The 19,203-nt window shown below is 46.4% G+C and overlaps 1 protein-coding gene across 1 annotated transcript in view; it reads left to right on the top strand.

Moving 5' to 3' along the window:
* The window catches only part of GAP43 (growth associated protein 43), a 61,135-nt gene that overhangs the window by 23,298 nt on the left and 18,634 nt on the right, over positions 1–19,203 (top strand). The window contains exon 2 of the mRNA XM_069785804.1: positions 9,373–10,000. Coding sequence (XP_069641905.1) covers positions 9,373–10,000 — 628 coding nt within the window. The remainder of the gene's footprint in view (positions 1–9,372; positions 10,001–19,203) is intronic.

The raw sequence follows: 19,203 nt of genomic DNA on the forward strand, positions 1-19,203 counted from the left end.
CCTGCAACTCTGGTTACTTGGGTTTTGCTGGGGGCAGCTCTGGTGATTTGAAAGATTGTACTCTCCTCCTTGGGGAATGGGGAAGCTGTTGGCTAAAGGTGGTGCTGTGGGTTACACTCTCTTTCAGGAGATTAGAAAAGCAAAAGACAAAGGTCTGACCAGGAAGATAATGAACAGTAAGAAAGGCAATACTGACTTTACTGTCCTTGTCAGATCCTGATCAAGAATGCTGTTTGCTACCTTCTTCAGGTCACCCTGCCATTTCAGGTGGGATACACGCTCCTGTCCCCCCTGAAGTTCGACTGCTGTATGTGGCTGTGGGCGCAGGTAGCAGCTACAGGGTTTCACCCCAGCAGTAGCTGCAGTTCGGGAGGAGAGAGACCTTTTCTTCTTTGGGCAGGTGCTAGGTGTAAAGCAGTGGGGGGTGAAAGGTCCTCTAGAAACATCACTGTCCAGATGCTCTGTGGAGCAGAAGTTCATTGTAGAGCAATGATGTGGGAAGACAGAGGAGGCTGGTGCACAGCCAAAGCATTTTTGTCATTGAAGCCTTAGCTGACATGAGCATCGCTGGTGGGATGGTCTGTGATAATTGAATAGGGTATTCATGAGAACACCTTGCCTCCCCTGCAGCACCACAGCAAAACTTCAGGTTTCAAGGGCAGAGTAAGCATCGCCCGTTACATTTTACAAGTAGGGTGACACAGCTACAAGTGAAGAAGTGAACAGCCTTCATTCCCCACCTGGATTTCCTCTCTCATATCTCCCTGCTGCCTTGGAGAAGCTTCTCCATCACACTTCCCCCCGTCCGCGGTCCAGGATGGGGAAGGAGGAGGGAAGGCTCAGCCCAGGGCTGTCACACATTAACTCACCCACATCCAAATCAGCCTGCTTACTGACAGGGCCAGCTCCCCAGCAGGACACTGTTGAGAGGCTGACGCAGGGTCCTCAGGACCACTGCTAGCCCAGTGCTCACGGAAATGACAGCCAGGGTTGTGCAGCGAGGTGGCATGGGCCAGCGAGAGCACTGCTAACACCTCTTTCAGCTGTGGCACTGTCAGTCATGCCGATCTGCTCCAGGAGACCCTGCTTGGCTATTTAGCTGCCTGGTTTTTCTTGGTATTTCCTGCTGTTGTGCCCTTTGGATGTGGATCAGTGATTTTCTCTCTCTCTCCCTTGCCCTCTCCCTTCTTCTGTATCACATCTCTGTCATCGTGCCTCTTATTTATATGCCTCTCTTCCATTCAGTGCTTTGGCTTTGGACAGGTTTTACCTCTCTCCCCACCTTTCCTTTTCTCCTCTCCGTTTGGTTCCTTTATTCTTCCCTCTCCTCTCCTCTCATTCCTTTCCTTCTCTGCCTTGAGCTCTGTCTTCTCCCTCCCCTAGCCTTCCACCTTACCAGACCAGCTCCTTGCAGGGCCCCTTCTACCCACCCTGGGTTTCAGCCCCACACCTCCCTTCCCTGCCCACCTCTGCAGTGGCAAAGCCTGGGGCTGGGCAGGGGAGGAAGATTTTTGCTGCAATAGCAGATCCCACCCTCTAAGCATCTTCCCAAGCCACTGGGAGTTAGTCCGTGCCTTGCTTTCCCTAATTGCTGGGGATGTTTGTTTGACTTTAATGAACTTGCATATGCTTTCTCGGAAGATAATTGCCCCCATTTCCAGTGACATAAACTAAACTAATAATAATAATAATAATAATAATAATAATAATAGTCACTGCCAGAAGGAGGTACCAGAGGAGATTCAAGGTTAACAGGCAGGTTAAAAAGAAGGTTCAGAGACTGGATGGACTTGGGGCTTGAGCTTTTCGTTGTTATTCTGCTGGCTGCAAAAACCCTGGGCAAACCAGCAAGGAGCACAAGCAGGTGCTTGAGCTAGTGACAGGGCCTCAGTCTAGTTGCCCATGGACTGATGGTCCCAGCATGAAATTCCTCACAATTTCTAGGTGCAACCAGGAAAGCTCAAGGTAACCTCAGAGACCAGCAGTGGAAGGGCTTGTATTATCCCTGCCTGCAGTTTGCTCAGGTTAGGGAGAAGTAGGGATATTTCCCATCACTAGAGCTGGGTGCAGCCCAGTGTTCCCATGGAGGGAATGGGGTAGGAGCTGCAGGACACAAGCTGCTGCTTCTTGTAGAAAAGGCTCTAGAGACCTTGCGTAACCCTGGACTCTGGGGAGGCTCAGCAGCTGCCTGCATGGGATCTCAGAGAAGCAATTCTGAGCTCTAAATTAGCCTCTGGCCCTTGGCTGCAGCTAGAGCAGAAGCAAGTGTGTCCAGCCCTCATGGGGGTAGGCAATCTGAGCTACCAGAGGTTAATAACAATTCCCTGAAAAATTTCGTGGAGTCCAAAACTAAGCAAGCAAGAAGAAAAGAGAGTGAGAGAGAAAGGTGGGGAGGGAGAAGGAATGATAATTCAGGGTTTCATTACCTGCTCATGGTCAGCAGACCATGGGATTCAGAGTCTGAAGGTGTTATTTTAAAATAATTCACATAGTGGCAACCATCCTTGCCTGAACTACCCAGAACAAGACCACACAAACCACATAGTCTGAGCCTCAATAAAATTTCTCTTTAGTCCAGTGACATCCAAGTTTGCATTTCTGTCTAAACCCATCTGCAGCAGAAATCACATATTCTTTAAATGGGCTTTTCTAATCAAAGCATAGTTCAAGGGAAATTTTTCACCTGGTCCTTTTGCTGAATTTCTTCAACGTGGTCTATTTTGGGAGTGGATTTACACTGTCAGCTTGGATACCTTCCTGCTTCATTTCCAGGCTTTCGTCCCTTGATCTGAACGCCTGCTGGCTGGCTCCTTCTGGAGCGACACAATTATTTCCCTCCAAAAAGGAGACTAGGCACAACTGACAGCTCAGTTTGTGCCAGGATCCAACCTGAAGCAAGAGCAAAGGTGTTGATCATGCCAAACACCCAAGGCCTTCAACACAGTCCACAGACTGAGGCCATACCGCAGGATATACACGGTATATACAGGATATAATGCCCTTGACATTAACTGTGAAAGCACCGCCTTGGCAAGCTGCAACCCAGTCCTGTCTCTGAGACTTTGGGTGCTTTGAATTGAAAGATGAGTGAACGCATCCTGTGCCCCACAACCACCGAAGTGCTCCACAGAGCCCAGATCAGACCCAAGGCAAGTGCTTTTCCCCAATGACGTCCACAAGCCACTCTGCTCCAGGAAGCACCAGTCCTGGACATCAGCGACTTCGTATCAGCTTCAGGGGCAAGGCTCTTATTTCTTCACCCAGCCTGCAAAGGCAGCATAGGCAGTACTGAGTGCCTTTCTCCATTTAACCACTGGAGCTGTAGGAACTTCAGGGTGGTAGATGACACCATGGTTGACCACCAGCTTAACAGAAATAAGTTGACAAACAGAAGGGAGAGTCACAAAGCAGGTGAGGAGAGTATAATAGATTTATTGAGAAGGCACACTGAAAATATCTAAATAGGTCTAGCCGAGATTATTTTCTACCTGTCTTCTCAGTCACAGCACACAAGTGAATAACATCCATCCATCTGCCTGACCATCATTAGCTTATTCCATTCTAGGCACCATAAAATAGAGGGGAAGTTTCCTACACGTGAGAGGGTCTTGTAGAGGAAAGGATGGAAACTCCATTGTTACAGGATTTGAAACTGGTGAGCTGATATACCCTGGGGAACCATCCTGCATAAGCCTTCAGAAAGATGAATTAACCTTTTCTCTCTCAAGGGTGTTTTACCCGCCATCACCATAGTCATCCTGGGAAAAAAAGGAACTCTTGTTTGTTTCCTCGCTTTGCAGACAGGTTGTGCTGAGAGGTGCTATCCTGTAGCCAGGTGTCTTCACACCATTTAACTGGGTTAAAAAAAAGCTGTTCTCTGTGCTAAATTGCTTCTTCACTTCACAAGGCGTGAAAGCCTTTTCTCTTTCTCATGTGTCCATGCTTCACTCCTTCTGGGGAGACAGCTGGTCTTTTTTTTTAATGCATTCTGCTCCTTAAATGCCGTCTCTGAGACAAATCAGGTCATGTAGTGCCAGGCCCTCAAAAGCATTGAGGTGACTCAATCCCGTGAAATCAATGGGAGTCAGGTACCTAAATTTCTTCATCCGTCTGGGCCCAAGTGACCTTGAATAGCGTCAGTAGGAACACACGTTGTGCTTTAGTCAAGATTAGAGCATGGGCTGGGGTGCACCTTAACCCCACAAGTTCCACGGGGGGTTAGTTGGTTCAGCAGTAGCTAACTGAAGGAAAGATTTCCACACATACCTTAGCACAGGTGTCATGAGAAAGGAATGACTTGGGGTCCCCATATCTTTGCATGGAGAACACGGGGTGGGTTTTTTCCTTAGTAATGAGGTATCATATTGCCCTTGGGTTGTGAAGTGGGTTATCGATAATTGTCACTGGTCCTGCAGATGTCCAGGCTCTGGCCAGTATTGATGCCGTCTCTGGTGAAAGCTGTGCAAGTCCTAAATCGACTCCTGGCACATGGGTTTCAGAATACCAGGAGACAGCAACGTGAATCGAAGGGCTCTGGGATTTGGTGTCACGTTAAAGAGGAGTTCCTATCTAAGGACAGGAAGGAGCGGGATACCAGGGTAATGTCTGAGTGTGTAGCAGCCTGATCCTAGGATGAACATTAAGGAGGCTGACATATGCTATATATTGGTGGGCAGAGAAACACCAGGAAAGGGGGTTGGGTAGAGAGGACTGTATAATATTGAAAGACCTTTTAATGGAACAGTAAGTTCTTTCTTGATCTCTCCATCCCGGCATCCAAAATACAGAACTACGTGATTATTTTTCCAAGGCCAGGCAATGAGGTATGCCACAAGAGACAGGTGGACAAACAGCAAGCAAGGACCAAAGCACTCAGTCCCATCCTTTCTTGCTCTTTGTCTAGGTGTGGCTGCAAACACATGGAACATCTGGAAAACATCTAGTTTCTCCATTTCTCCTTTCCTGACTTACCAGCATGTGGGACAGTTAGAAGGGCCTGGAGGTTATAGTAACACTTTCTTCATTCTTTGCCATATTTTGACCCCTCTGTAAGCTGTGGGTTTGGAGATGGAAGGTGGAATGGTGGCCAGAGATTAGAAATCTTCTTGGGGGCATGGCTCCATGCAATTCCCACATTCTTGGTGCCTAAGAACTAACCTCTGCCCTACCTGTGTCTTAAACACTAATTTCTTATCTCCTACTCTCTCAGCTGTGTGACAGCAAAGAAAGTCTCACTTACAGGAACAGTCTGCCTGGGAAGGGATGTCCTAGAAACCTGGAGGTGTGGCAGACAAGCAGATGGAGATGGTGAGAGGATCATCCCTCCAGGATTGGAAAGATGTTGTGGGCTGTGTAGATAGAGACGTAAAAGCTTAACAGTGTGTTTCATAAAGGCAAAGCTTTGCACACTGGCTTCGGTGGGTACGTGGGGATGGTCCAAATAAAAAAATGGACATGCTTGACTATGTATGTCCTTTTATACATCCATACAGCTATGTATCCACCAGCCTCCATGATTTTAAGTCCTTCAGCCATTGAAGGATCTATGACTTATTTCACACTAAAGGAAACAGAGGACATTTGATCTGTGTAAAATGACAATACATTGCATGCACACTTACAGTATCATGAATATGTCAATATTAAGTACTAGTATGAGTTTACACATAAATGTGTAAATGAAGGGTGTGTGATGGAATATTAATATATGAAACTTATCCTTACCAGACCTGATTCCTGGCTGAGAGCTCTAGATTCTCTACAAACACTAGTAATAATAGTCGCTTTATTCCAGCCACAATACTACAACCAAGATGTCATACACGCATGGCAGATAGATAAGACAGACAGATTTCTTGTTTTCCACTGAGATGCTTTTGAATACATCCTGGCAGGGCTGACTCATCCTTTTAGCTTTCCAAGGAAGATAAATTGCTTTCCAGGATCTTCAATGTATACAAGTTATTTTTGAGTAGCTTCCTTAATTAAGGTTTATCTGCTGTGTGCGTAAGCCACAGATGAAGACCCCTTGTCTTTTTTTGTGTGAACAGAAGTTTCCCTCTGAACAATCTGTTTCTCACCCAACCCATTGTTATACAACATGACACACATACTATATGGATACCGTGTCCTACCCCAGAAGTAGCTGCAGGCCAGTAGCCTGAGAATAAGTCATTTCAAATGCCTGGGATGCTTCAGTGGGGAAGGACTGAATAGAAATGGGATTCCTGAGGGCCACAGTTGGCACAGACAAACTATTAGTACATTTCTTTCGTCCATGACCTTAAACTCCACCTCTGCCCCAGCCTCATGTTTCTTATCTTTTATATCTGAAATCATGCTGAAAGCAGCCTGTTGGAAATATATTTCGCAGTTGCAAACCTTGCGATCTGGCAAGGACTCAGACTGATGTCATCCCGACTGGGATAAGAGGACAATGATGTCATCAGAATAGCAAAGGAGCCTTTTAGCTCTGTAATGAGGTAGGTGCGGGCGAGAGGTTTCAGTCTGATCTCCCTGGAGAGAAAAGAAAAAGTGCTCTCCCGTTCCCTGGGATGAATTTACTGCCAGGTAAAGGGCTGGCTGGCAGTCGCAGCTCTCTGCGAGTTCATCTGTCAGAATAGCAGGAGAGCCAACCCTGCGGCTCACTGCGCCCTGGCCTCCTGCTAGCGGTGAGAAGGAGATAAGCCTTCGAAGGGCTGCATAGCCCAGGTGACAGGGTAACTCCTCTGGAGTCAGAGGCATGCAGACAGCAGGCCACTCTTCAAAATAGCCGTCCTGGTTGGAGCAGGAGGTACGTGGGATGTGAGAGCAGCAAGGCCAGTGGCAAGGGAGATCTCCTTTCAGTCAATGGTCTTCATCTTTGTCCAGGGATTAACAATTTTGTCACATTCACTAATGGTTTTGCAGGAGTCAGGCATATGGGACTGGACCTTTAGGGTCTTGTAGTTACGTCTGAATTGTCTTTCCAGTCTCCCAGTCCTGCCGCTGTTTGAAATTGGCCACAGTCCTTAGAGAGAGAGAGTCAAAGCTAGGGCATCTAAGTGTTATACAGTGCTATAAAGGAGTCTGTCTTCACGTTGCTGTGGCTACAGTGTAATGTAGGCATACTCAAGCTCTCCTCAAACCAGCTAGTCTGGGTATTAGTAGTTATGTTGCCACAGCAACACAGGACTTAACTGCGAGCTGCAAAACTTGCCTAAGGAGCAGGATGGATGAACCCGTGCAGAGCTCTGCACTACCCTGGCTGGATCACAGCTGTTCTGTGAACACGCTAGTTTAAAAGTACTTCCGATCTGTTTCCATCCCCTTGTGCTGAAGTAGGCCGAAAAGCTTACCCCAGATGCTGAATAGCACAGTGCAGTTAGCTATGCAAGCAAAAGACATACATGAATGGTTACAGCATGGTAACGTCTTTACACATAACCATCACCTGCTCTCTGACAAGCCGAGACGAGCATGAAAACCCACTTTCCATACCACATCGCTCAATGCACATGGGGAACCGTAGATGTAACTGCTCAGCTGCGCCCCCGTGGTAGCTACAACAACCGTTTTGTCCCTGGGCATGGTCAGGCGCATGAAAACTCCTTGTGCTGAATGCTGTGTATTAATATCAGTTGCATATTCATTCACAGGTTTTTTTACTCACCCCGTACACAAGCATCCCGGCGCCTAGTCTCACTCCCAGACTTATTTCGTGCTGTATACAGACCCATCCTCACCTCTGCACAGCTGTGTGGAGCGGTTCTTTTCCTTGATGATTTGGGGCTGCTCGTTCCTTGGCCACCGTACCCACTCAAGCTCACCCCTGTTTACCTGGGGAACGATCCCAGGTGGGCACCAGTGCTAGGATGGGGAATCCTGCGCTCACTGGGGACCCGGGGGAAATAGCGGGTACCACCTCTGGTATGCCAGTGGCCAAGCATTTGGTTCACCGGCACAGTTTCGCTCATACATGTGTGCCTGACCCTGTCTCACCCTGTGGAAATAATCCCTTCCAGTCTGTTTCCCAGTGATTGCTGCCAGTGTGACCAGTCCCCTCTCCCCCTCTTCACAGCCATGGTGGTTCCGGTGCCACACGTGCGTGCTGCAGTGGCTTCTTCTCCCTTATTCCTGCTGCACTCTTTTTGAATGTATTTATAAGCTGTCTCCTCTCTCTGTTCTTCTGGTCCCGGGCCTTTTTCCAGATGGCACCTCTCAGTTGCAATGGCCTGAGGAGTGGTTTCCTCTTCCCACCCAGGAATAAACGCTTGCTATCTTTCTCAGCCAGCTCGTTTTCTTTCTCTTGTGACCTGAGCCAGTGTTGGAAACCAGGTGCAGACAGCAAAGAGGCCAGTGGCTCTGCTTCCGAGTAGCTCTTTGAATGCTTCCCAATGGGAATATTAATAGAACAGTGTCCTTTCATCAATATGCAGCTGAGCTGTTACTTGCCCAAGGGCTGCTAAATTATTGGGGTGAAGCATGGTATGTCCTGTAGATTCAGTGGGGGTTTACAAGCTGAGCATTATCTGTCTGCAGCAGACCAGCATGAGGCACAGGCTCTGTTTTGGTCACACTGAAGACTCTAATGCATGGCTTATGTCTAAAAAACATGGGGAATGCCTGTTCTTTGTTGCAAAGCTGAATTCCCCCCAATAGTCAAGAGAAATTATAATTGCTGAAACAGGAAAGACTGGTATCTATCTGCCTATTATTCCTTCATTGAAACCATGAGCGGTGAGCAGAGGCAAAGTGCTTGGAGTGCTTGCAGGCAGGGCATTTGTGAGGAGTATATCCTGTGAATATCTGTGTATGTCTGACAGCATGCATCTGCGGTGGGGCGGGCAGCAATACTATTCTCTGTTGGCAGTCCTGAGCCAAAAAGCTATAAAGGACAAAATACTTGCTGTCATTAGAGTCACACACCTGTGAAACAAGGTGTCATTAAAAAGAAACAAAGACTTGAAGGCAAAGGTGGATTTGGAAGGACTGTGAAAATCCCCCTCAGGAGAGTGTTTTGAAAATGAGTAGGGGAAAAAAAATGGTATATTTCAAAATGGATGGGAAAATAAATCATGGGAATAGAGACAACCCAGCTGGTGCAAGCCTTTCCACGCAGCCAAGGTGCTCTCAGCATTGCTGATGGAGATGATGAGGTGCTTTAAATTCCTTTTACAAATGCCCCACGTCTGTCCAGCCCCAGGATGAAATGAGAGCCACCTGGCTTCAAACTCCTACCAAATGGAAAGGCTGCTTTGAAACCTGTCACTGGTTAGCAGGAGGGGAAGGTGGGACATTCCCAATAAAACCAGAGCCTAGGCTGCCCCTGGAGTGATCTTAACTTATCTTCCTGTTTTCTTCTCTGTCCTCTTCCCTTGTTCTTCTTCAAAGGTTGAAAAAAATGAGGACGGGGACCAAAAGATTGAGCAAGATGGCATCAAACCAGAAGATAAAGCTCATAAGGCAGCCACCAAAATCCAGGCCAGCTTCCGTGGACACATAACAAGGAAAAAGCTCAAGGGGGAGAAGAAGGGAGATGCCCCGGCGTCTGAGACCGATGCCGCCGACAAGAAGGAGGAAGGCCCTGCCGGCGGAGCGGCCGAGAACAAAGAGAGCGAGGCTCCCACCGCCACAGAAGCGGCGGCCGCTGACAGTGCCCAGCTGGAGGAGGGCAGCAAAGACAGCAGCGCGCCAGCGGAGGAGAAAAAAGGGGATGGAGCCGCCGACACGGGCTCAGAGCAGCCAGCCCTGCAGGCTGCCGCTCCTGCCGCCTCCTCAGAGGAGAAGCCCGCTGCTGCCGCTGCCGCCGAAACGGAAAGTGCCACTAAAGCTTCCACTGACAACTCGCCGTCCTTGAAGGCTGATGAAGCCCAAGACAAAGAGGAGCCTAAACAAGCCGACGTGCCTGCTGCTGACACCACTGCCACCACCACCCCTGCCGCAGAGGATGCTACTGCCAAGGCAACAGCGCAACCCCAAATGGAGACAGTGGAGAGCAGCCAAACCGAAGAGAAGACAGGTGAGTGAATGCCTTGCTAGGGAGCGGGCCTCTCCAGAAATGGATACCTCCCTTGGTCTCTTGGGGACGCATCCGAGGTTGGCCAGCGAGAGCTGGCCTGGGGGTTAGACTTGAGAGTTAACAAGGGAATCCCCTTGCTGGGTTTAGGGGTGGGGAGAGTTGCATGTTCTTGCTTAACGCCCTCTTCCCTGCTTCCTGGCACCTTTTGGAAATACTGCACCTCCTCTCGAGTCTCCCGTTCCTCTAGGTGGAGGTGCCATCCAGACCTTTTTCCCTGGTGGCCGGAGAGTGTCAGCCAGCTGGGAGGCTTGGAGGAGCCTGGGAGAGGTCCCCAAACTCTACATTTGCTAAAGAGGGTGGTGAATCTTCTCAGTCAACTGGCAGAGGCAGTTCCAGTGGGGCAACAAAACAGCCCAAGGTGATACCAGCTCACTGGAGGCTGCCAACTTGAGCTGAAAAGCTCACAATACAAAAGCGCTCTCATGCTGCAGGAGGCCATTTAGCCTTGCTAGTGGGATGGTCAAGAAGGAGCCAAAAGTGTCTTTTTTCCATCTGCTTCTGAATGGATGAGATTCCTGGTACAACCATATCCCAGTCAGGAACATCTTGTTATCAGCATTGCTTATAGTTTCATCTACACCAATACTGCTAGCCTCTGTACTTGGAGTAGCCCATGACTGCCATACTTGCATGAAGCTTTTAGATGTGTCAGTTGGGTCAGACCCACGTGGTTAGAGGTAGGGAAGGGGAAGATTAAATAAAGGTCCTGACACCTCAGTGAGTGAGGACAGAAGAGAGGTTTGAATGCAAGCAGTCACTCTAGGAGGTGTTTTCAAGTCTTTGCTCTTGACTGAGTGCAACTCTGCTTAACTAGTTCCCCTGGGAAGAGGTGAAAAGTTTTGAGAGGCAAAAGTAAGCATTTTTGACAGAGGCGTAGTGTTTACAAGCCATAAAGAACAGCTGTTTTTGAATTGTGATACTGAGCTGGATAGAAAATGCATCAAAGACCACAGGATACTGTTGTTCTTGTTCTTTACCTTCCTTACCTTATCAAAGAAAGAGAACATAAACAAACCATTCACAAGCCATTCACAGGGCATTCTGCATTCTTTAGCTTGTTGGGACAAAAATGTGGCATATCACCTTGATATTCACAAACAGCCTGATGTAGATGTTACAGAGCCTCAGCATCCAGTCTTGTACTTACTGATGTTTCTCCATCATTTCATTTGGTTAACTACTACTTTTCCACAAATTACAATTCCCTCTCTCTAATTAGACTTCCAAGCTTCCTAGCTAACTTGGAGCTTCAGGTGACTCTACTCCTGCTCAACAAAGTGGACAGATAGGAAAGAATAGATATCCAAAAGGACAGATAAGTACTGGGAGAGGAGTTCATGCAGAACACTTATGATGTAAGGTATGGACAAGGGGAGCGGCCCTGAAGAGGGTGAGCCTAAACTGAATGTACACAAAAACAAAGGGTTGCTGGTTTTACCTCCTTTCATTTAAACATTTCTAGAGATAAGCGTTGAAGTTGCATCATCCAAGTTGGCTTTTTGTTGTTCAGGTCTCCATCTCTTTGTTCTTACTTTGTGTGATGAGTTGAGTGGCAAAATAAATGTCATGTGATTTGTGAAATCTAATTTGGTATGTTGCATGCTGTGCTTGCATTGTTTTTATACTTGATCAAAGGTATCAATGGCAAAAATAGGACAGAGTGAATCGGTGTTTTGGGGTCCTCTGTACACAGGATAACAAGTGCTAACTAACTTTTATTTAAGAGTGGGGATGCCTTATTCCTAAACAGGAATAGTGATTTGCTCTGAATTAACATTCTATTTTTATTTGGATTAATCTGCTCTAATGGATAGAGGTGGGAAATTCATAGTAGCAGGCTATTTAATTTGCTTAATTTTTACCTGTTTTGAGTCATCAGTCATCAAAGAATGGTTTATTTCTAAGCACTCTTCTAAATTATTTGCAGATACCTTCCTCGTGTTCTTGTTGGATTTAACATCATTTGAAGTGGCCAAGCATTCATGGCCACATTATTTGAAGTGGCCATTTAAATGCATGGTTTAATATGCATTTGCACATGATACTGTTACTTATGTAAATATCTAGCCAACAGAGTAAGTTGGAAAATCTACAATCAAATATATATATTTAAAAATGAGTTTTCAGTGATTGTTTGAGTGTTCAAGGCCAGTATGTGCATCTATTTATACTTATTCAATATGCATGCTGTAATACTCAAGCTTACTAATGTTTGCAGAAAGCAGACATGGAAGGTGTGTGGCCACAGTCAAACTGTAGTCTCTTTAAAATGTTAATGAATATAGATTTTTTTTTTTCTAAATTCCTATTCCAGTATGATATCAGCCTTCTAGTCACAAACTCAAACAGCTGGGCAAGTGCCCCCAGAGCCATCCAAGAAAGAAATGCAAAAAAGATTGAACAGGCTTTCTTGTCCATGTCTCTGAGGATGCTGGGTTGTGTTCTGCAATACACTCTATAGCACAATGTCCAGAATAGTAAGAAGCTGCTTTCTCCTTAAAGAATGTTCCACAAAAGAGCTTCATCACAGTATAAAAGTTTCCACAGACAGGAAATATTTCCTGACAGAAACCCTATGTTTTCTTTTTCCTGTCTTGATCCTATTTCTCCCTCTCATCTCTTTAAACCTCTCCGTTTCTCCCTTGGTACTTACTGTGTCCGTAGACTTAAAGACATTTGCCATGTTTCAACCTTTCTCCCAGTCATCCCCCAGCGAATGCAGCGCTGGTGGTTACTGGCACGGCTGTGATGGTCATTCACAAAGGAGGGAGGGCTACCAAACATCTGCCACTCCAGTACTCCTCCAGCCTGGGGACAGATCCTCTTTCAGCCTCATCAGTCCCCTTCTCCCAGAAGTCATCCCCTTGGCTTTCAAAGGTCATCTCTTATCGTTTCTGTGATCGAAGACTGGCACAGTAGTATGCGGTGTCAGGCTGCCAAAAATAAATCAAATTGGCTCCTAGCCAGTGTCATCGTTTGGCTGGTTGCCATGGCATGCTTGGCTGCTACTACCGTGAGGCGTGCCGACCGTGCTACTTTTGTGCAGTGATGTTCATCTGCCTTGAATTTTACTACAATGGCTGTACTGTGTTATCTGTGGATATCTTCCCCGGTGCAAACACAAGCAAAAGGCAAGGGCGTTTCATTTCTGTCCAGAAGAGGTTTTTGCCTTCATCTAAGGGCAGAACAAAAAAGACAGGAAGAGGGGAAAGGAATAACTAACCAGACAGAGAAGTGAATGATTTTTAGTGCTTAAATATTTAATGTTTCTGGAGGCGGGGAGAGGCTGGGTGATTGTTCATACCAGTCACTAATTCCCCTGACAGCCCTCAGCTCTCCTTGTTGTTCAGTTCCATGTACTCTACCTGTCTGTTGGTAATAGTTTAGCAAACAGCTTCAAACAACTGTCCTGTATCCAGTATTAGTTGATCTGGAACCCCAGGCATTCCCAGTTGTACAGTAGGGCAGTTTCTAAGCAATCCTCAATGTATCAAAAAGTAGATGGATTCCAACCTGGGTAAGGCAATAAATGAGTCAGTGGGCTTTGTTCAGTGGCAATGAGGGATTGATGTAAGCAGGACAGTCTCTTAGTTCTCTTCACGTCTTTTGGTGGGTGACTTGCATGCCAGGAAAGTGTTCTTTTATCTGAGCATCCTTGCCAAGACTTATGTTTATAGGCTTTCTTGTTATGATCCAACTTTTGCCTCCTTGGTGTTGGCATTAAGCTTAGAGAGGCTCCCTTAGATGCCAACCTACTCAACAGGACAAAATTCAAAAGTGGTAGGAGGGAATTTATACATTACATATGGATGAGGAGGTGAGACTTATTCTAATCTAGGTTGCATTGGCTGAACTCCAGAGAGTCTCCATCAAAGTTACTGGAAAGAGTCTACATTAGCGCAGCTTTGAAGCGAGATCAGCATCCAGCACAGCAGATTATAGAAGAAGATGGGCTACTGTGTGCCTTGTGGGGAGGAGAGGAGGTGAATGTCACACAACGTTAGATTCTCTTTGTACTTTCCCAGGTTTTCAAGTCTCGCCTCCCAATTTGGCTAGCTCTCACATCAAAAGCACTCTCAGATTGTCAGGTAAGAATACAACAAAGCCCAGAAATGTGAAAGAGTAAATTGTGCCTAAGGAAACAAATGGATCTTCTTTTGTTGGGAGATGAAGAATGCTTTCTCCTACTTGATGAAATAGCTTTACAATGGAGCAGTTTCACAGCTGAAATGAAAAATGAGCCAGATGACAATTGCTTTGCATGTAAGGGGGCCAGCAGTTCCCCCAGGACCCTGTATCCTGCAAGGAAGGAGCACTGGGAGGCACCATCTTCTCTTCACTTCCTCAGAGGGAACAAGTCCCTATGGATCCTTTTTCATGGTGTAGAGTTGAATCAGTTCTTTGTTTTCAGTTCAATCAGCATATTGATGGAAGAACAACACTTGCTGCACCTAGGGAGTGCTGGCTATATAAAGATTTGGAAAGGGAGACTGTCTATTGTCATGTACAAGCTAGAAGGTACAGCCTGCACTGTGCAAGAGGATTGCAGTTGTGTAACTGGAATTTTAGTCTTGGCCCATGGGTAGCTGGCATGAGGCATAACACCCTCACTGCCATTCCTGTTTCATGGGAGCTTATCTCTGCTGCTACACCTGGCAGCCAAGGAAAGCAATGCAAATACAGTAGTCTTTCCATGACTGCCCCAGAGGGAACAACGCTAAGCAAGCGTGCCAGCATTTTCTTGTCTGTAGTACTACTCCAGCAACAAAGTAAGAATATAAATGCAATTTAGACTACCTGTAGCATGCTGAAAGGTGTCAAAGTACGTGCCTAGTCCTCAGTTCCTTTGAAACTTTTAATCTTTGCATTGTGTCTACGTGGGTATAAGCATTGCAGATGTATTTCACATCCTGCTTTGCATTGGTGCAAATAGCCATGTGAGGGGCAGGATGAGGAAAGTGGAATGTCACGATTTTCCAGAGAACAGGAAACCTACATGCTACCTGCTACAGGCGCAAGATTTCCTTCTCTGTTGCAGTGAAATACTGTCTTTGGTCCCACGTGTGCCACAGGTCTGCTATGTTCTAATGAGATGCAGCTTGCCCTGTATAGGTGGTAACTGCGCTAGTAGGCTAGTGGTGAAGCAGGAGCTGACCGCTTTTAATGAAATCTTACGTGGCACTAAGCATATTTACCGATGACAACGTGTGGGCTGACTCTGGAAAAGGCCTCTTGAGGAGAGCGGGTTAACCACTGTTTTGCAGCAAGGAGGCACCAATTCTTTTGGGACCTCAGTAAGAAATGCATGGACACTCAAGGCTGGTTAACTGGTTTATTTTGTGAAGGATGGAAATTATAGGAAAGGTGGCAGCAATCTTTCATCCCCTCTGATGTTGGGAACCACAGCTGTTGCTGTATCGGCCAAGCCCGTCCTCGTTGATTGTGGCATGCTGCACAGAATTCCTGTTCACGGGGAGGTTGGCCAGCCTCAATCTTCTTCATGTCTTTGTAGTATTCTTCCAACTGAACAAAGCTATTGGTCTTGAACCTGTACAATACTGAACTTTCTAGATGGTATTCCAAGGTTCACTGAGAGTGTTACGCTCTTACACATCTCCATAGGAAGGAGCTCTTACAAGCAGTACGTACAGGTGGTATTTAACGCAGTGCATACTAATGTCACGGTATAAGCTTATGTTGTGTAGTGGTTGCTCCTGCTAGCACACGGCTCTCTATAGCCAAGGCCAATGGTTAAACTCCACCTAGATTTTGCTCAGAATCACTGTCTCCTCGTTACAACGTTTTCCGCAGTGGCCTGCTACAACTGCACTTGAATCATCTTCAGAAAATGCTCAGAAATCCCCACATGGGAGGAAGGCTTTCTGCCATAAATGATAACCAAATTTTCTACTGAGAAGGGCTCAAATAGCAGACCAGTGGACAGAATAGACAGACAGACAATGAAATTTTAGTGGCAGCTGTTTGCTGTAGTTGCCAGCAGTGCTCTGCACCACCACCAGTGTCATCTCTTTACACTAAGATCAAGTAGGCTGAACTTTTCAGATAGAAGCTTGCAGAGTATCAGCTGGGATTTGTGGCTCCAAGGAGCAGTACTTTAAAGGTAGCAGTACTGACTCTCTGGTACAGATGGCTGCCATGTGCAGAGGAAAGGGATTGGGAAAGTTCACCAGGTCAGCATGATCAGATTAGTTAGACGCTCCTGGAGAGCTGTGCAGTGGGTGCATTAATACTAGATTATCAGTGGCAGTGCAGTGATCACTTCCAATCTCTGTGGCAACTCTGTGGACTCTGGCAAGGTGAAGTTGTACTCCCAAGGGTCCATGCAAATAACTTCTAGAAGAACATAGAAACTGCCAAGCTAGGGCAGAACTAATCTCCGTTTATTGTACTTCTTGCAGTGGCTAGCACCAGATACTGCTATGGGCAGATGTGGGGTAAACTTCCTCTCTACTGCTAGGACTCATACCTGTCCTCTGCTGCCTAGGATTTGGTTTAACAGTTAAAGCATGATGTATTGTCTCTTTTGATACTAGTTATAACTGTGGCTTTATATGGCATATATATAAATGCACAATATCAGATTGACTAAGTGTCCACAGCTTCCCCAACTCCAACCAACTGCACAATGGCCGGAAAGTTCAACAGTGGATTGGCCACCATTGCCTTAAATATCTTTCTGTACTTGTGTTATGTCACAGAAAGAGCAAAAGCTTCTGATAGCACTACTTTGTGCCATTGATTATTGTACATAGCATCATATAGTATGCACACATGCATAGAGGCCATAGTACCATAGCTCTAGCTGTTCATCTCTTTCCTGAAGAAAACACAAGCAATGCTTTCATTTGCTTTTTATATGAAATGATTCCCATACTTTTTAGCATCTTTGTCTGCAAGCCCTTTATGAGATGGGGTGACAAACACTGCACACATTAGTCCAGAAAAGGCTGTGCTTGTATACACTTATTTCCAGAAAGGCAGTATTTCTTCTGTTTTGCTCCTCATCCCAGTCCTTATGCACACCAATATCTTTGGTTTTTGAACACAGCTACCCAGTGAGCACTGATGACTGAAATAACATCCAGGCCCATTGTGGACTTGGGAGTTCTCCTCTTTGTAGAAGGCACTGCACAAATATTTTATTCAGCCATATGATGGTCTGTGAGATTGGGCAGTGGCCAGGAGAACTGAGAACCAAAGAAAATGTAGGCAATTACAGGAGGCTTACAAGTCAAGCCACTGGCATCAGCTCTGTGGGATAGGTTCCACCTCCAGTTCTGGACCTCCAAGAGACCTGTGAAAGACCAACTTACACGAGCTCAATTTGAACAGGTCTCTAGCCACAATATATTTCTCAAGACTACATTCATGCTGCAAGCTTGACTTAAAGGAGGGCTTCCTCATTCCCTAGCTTTCCTCTTTGTTGGCGTTGAATGTCTTTCAGGCAGAACGTAGAGGAGATGCTAGATGATAGCATATGGGGGAAAACAGTGATGGAGAGTGCTGCTGTTGTGTGCATAGCTGTTCTCTGAAGGGGAGTCTGGTGTGGTTTTGCAGGTTACTAGAACTGTGACTTTCTTCCTAGTTCTGTATTCCCTGCTAAAGGTTCCCTTTGCATGTTCTTTAGCTCTAAAGGCCTGTACCACATCGAGAGCCTTGGCTTTATCATCACAAAATGAGAATGTGATTGGTGGAAATGTTTCTTTTTTCTTTCTGTGTCCTTAGCTACATCACTGTCAGCATGGGACACTGGAACAGAGATGACAATCGCAGCTGAGGTCCTGGCAGCCAGGACCCTTGTTGGACACCTGCCCTTAGCAGGGCTGCAGAGTAGTCAGGAAAAGAACTATGGAAACCTGGGCAGGGCCCAGAGATGGGAGAAAATGCTCTTCTCCTAATGACAGGAAAAGTGAGACTCAAGGCTTCATGTAAATAAGTCTTAGATAAAGGTCATAAGGTCCCAATTATCCAGTGTTCAAAGGACCACACGCTTCCCAGCTGTACCTTGAGGCAATAGCAAATGAGTCCTCTCTTCATTATGAAAGAAAGCAGAAGGTGGAAGACACTATTCAACCTCTCCATCTTCCTTCAGCAAAACACAGCAATGGGGAATGTTAGTAATGATAACCGGACATTACCTGTAACCTACAGGGCTTAATGAAGAAGAAAATCTCTCTGACACTTGGTAAAGCATCCAAATCCCAATGCTAAAGTGGTGCAGTGCTGCAGAACCATAGCTGACAATGCATTGCACGTACAGGGAAAGGGATGGGAGGACAGGAGTGAGAGCTGTGACCAGTCTGCAGAAGCATTCGCCAGTGCTGCTGACTTTGGCAGAACTGTCTTAGCAGCTGTGAAAAATGTTTCAAAGACCTTACTGGATAACCATTTGAAGAGATGGATGATGGAATAAAGTAAAAGTAATTTAAAGTTGGGGCGGTGGAAAGTACTTTTAAACACCCCTTTGCTGTTCTTAAAGGCTTTGGGCACCCATTGATTTGGAAATGACACAAGCCTCTGAGAGGGAGGTGTGGATGCAAGCTCCTGTGGACTAAGTCCATAACTGCCTAGTTTTTAGATGAGTGTAGGACTCCATCCCCTCACTGGGGGTGGGCTTAGAAATGAAGGAGTATGTATTCCAGCTTGGACACCCTGAGTTACCTGTCCCAAAATTTCTCTTCCAAGCTCCCCTTCTGCCTCACATCTTTTGCAGCCTGTTTGGAGGCAATGCTCCAGCTACAGGGCTGAAATCTAAGCCTCACTAACTTAGGTAAGGCTAGGATTTCACCCGTGATTTCAGCATTAGCATTGTAGGCAATTCAGAGTAATCTTCAGTCATCGGTGCTGAAACAAGGGATATGCCACAGGGGACCAAGCCCTGGGCTGGAGCCTGCCCTGCTGCACTTCAGAAAGACATGCGAGTTGAAGGAGTCTGTGGTCTTTATCTTAGATCTGCTCACAAGTGGTCTGTATGTTTCTTCCCCTGGGAGGGACTCAGTGCAATATTGTAATATTGGTCTTCTGCTTTCCGTTGTGGTCAGAAGGGATGGAAGTTCCCTGTGTTCACAGGGTCTCATCAGAGGGCTGCTGTGAGGTTGTCTTTGGTAGGGCTGCTACAATCT

The sequence above is a fragment of the Haliaeetus albicilla genome, chromosome 6, assembly GCF_947461875.1.
Source record: "Haliaeetus albicilla chromosome 6, bHalAlb1.1, whole genome shotgun sequence".
Taxonomy (NCBI): Eukaryota; Metazoa; Chordata; class Aves; order Accipitriformes; family Accipitridae; genus Haliaeetus; species Haliaeetus albicilla.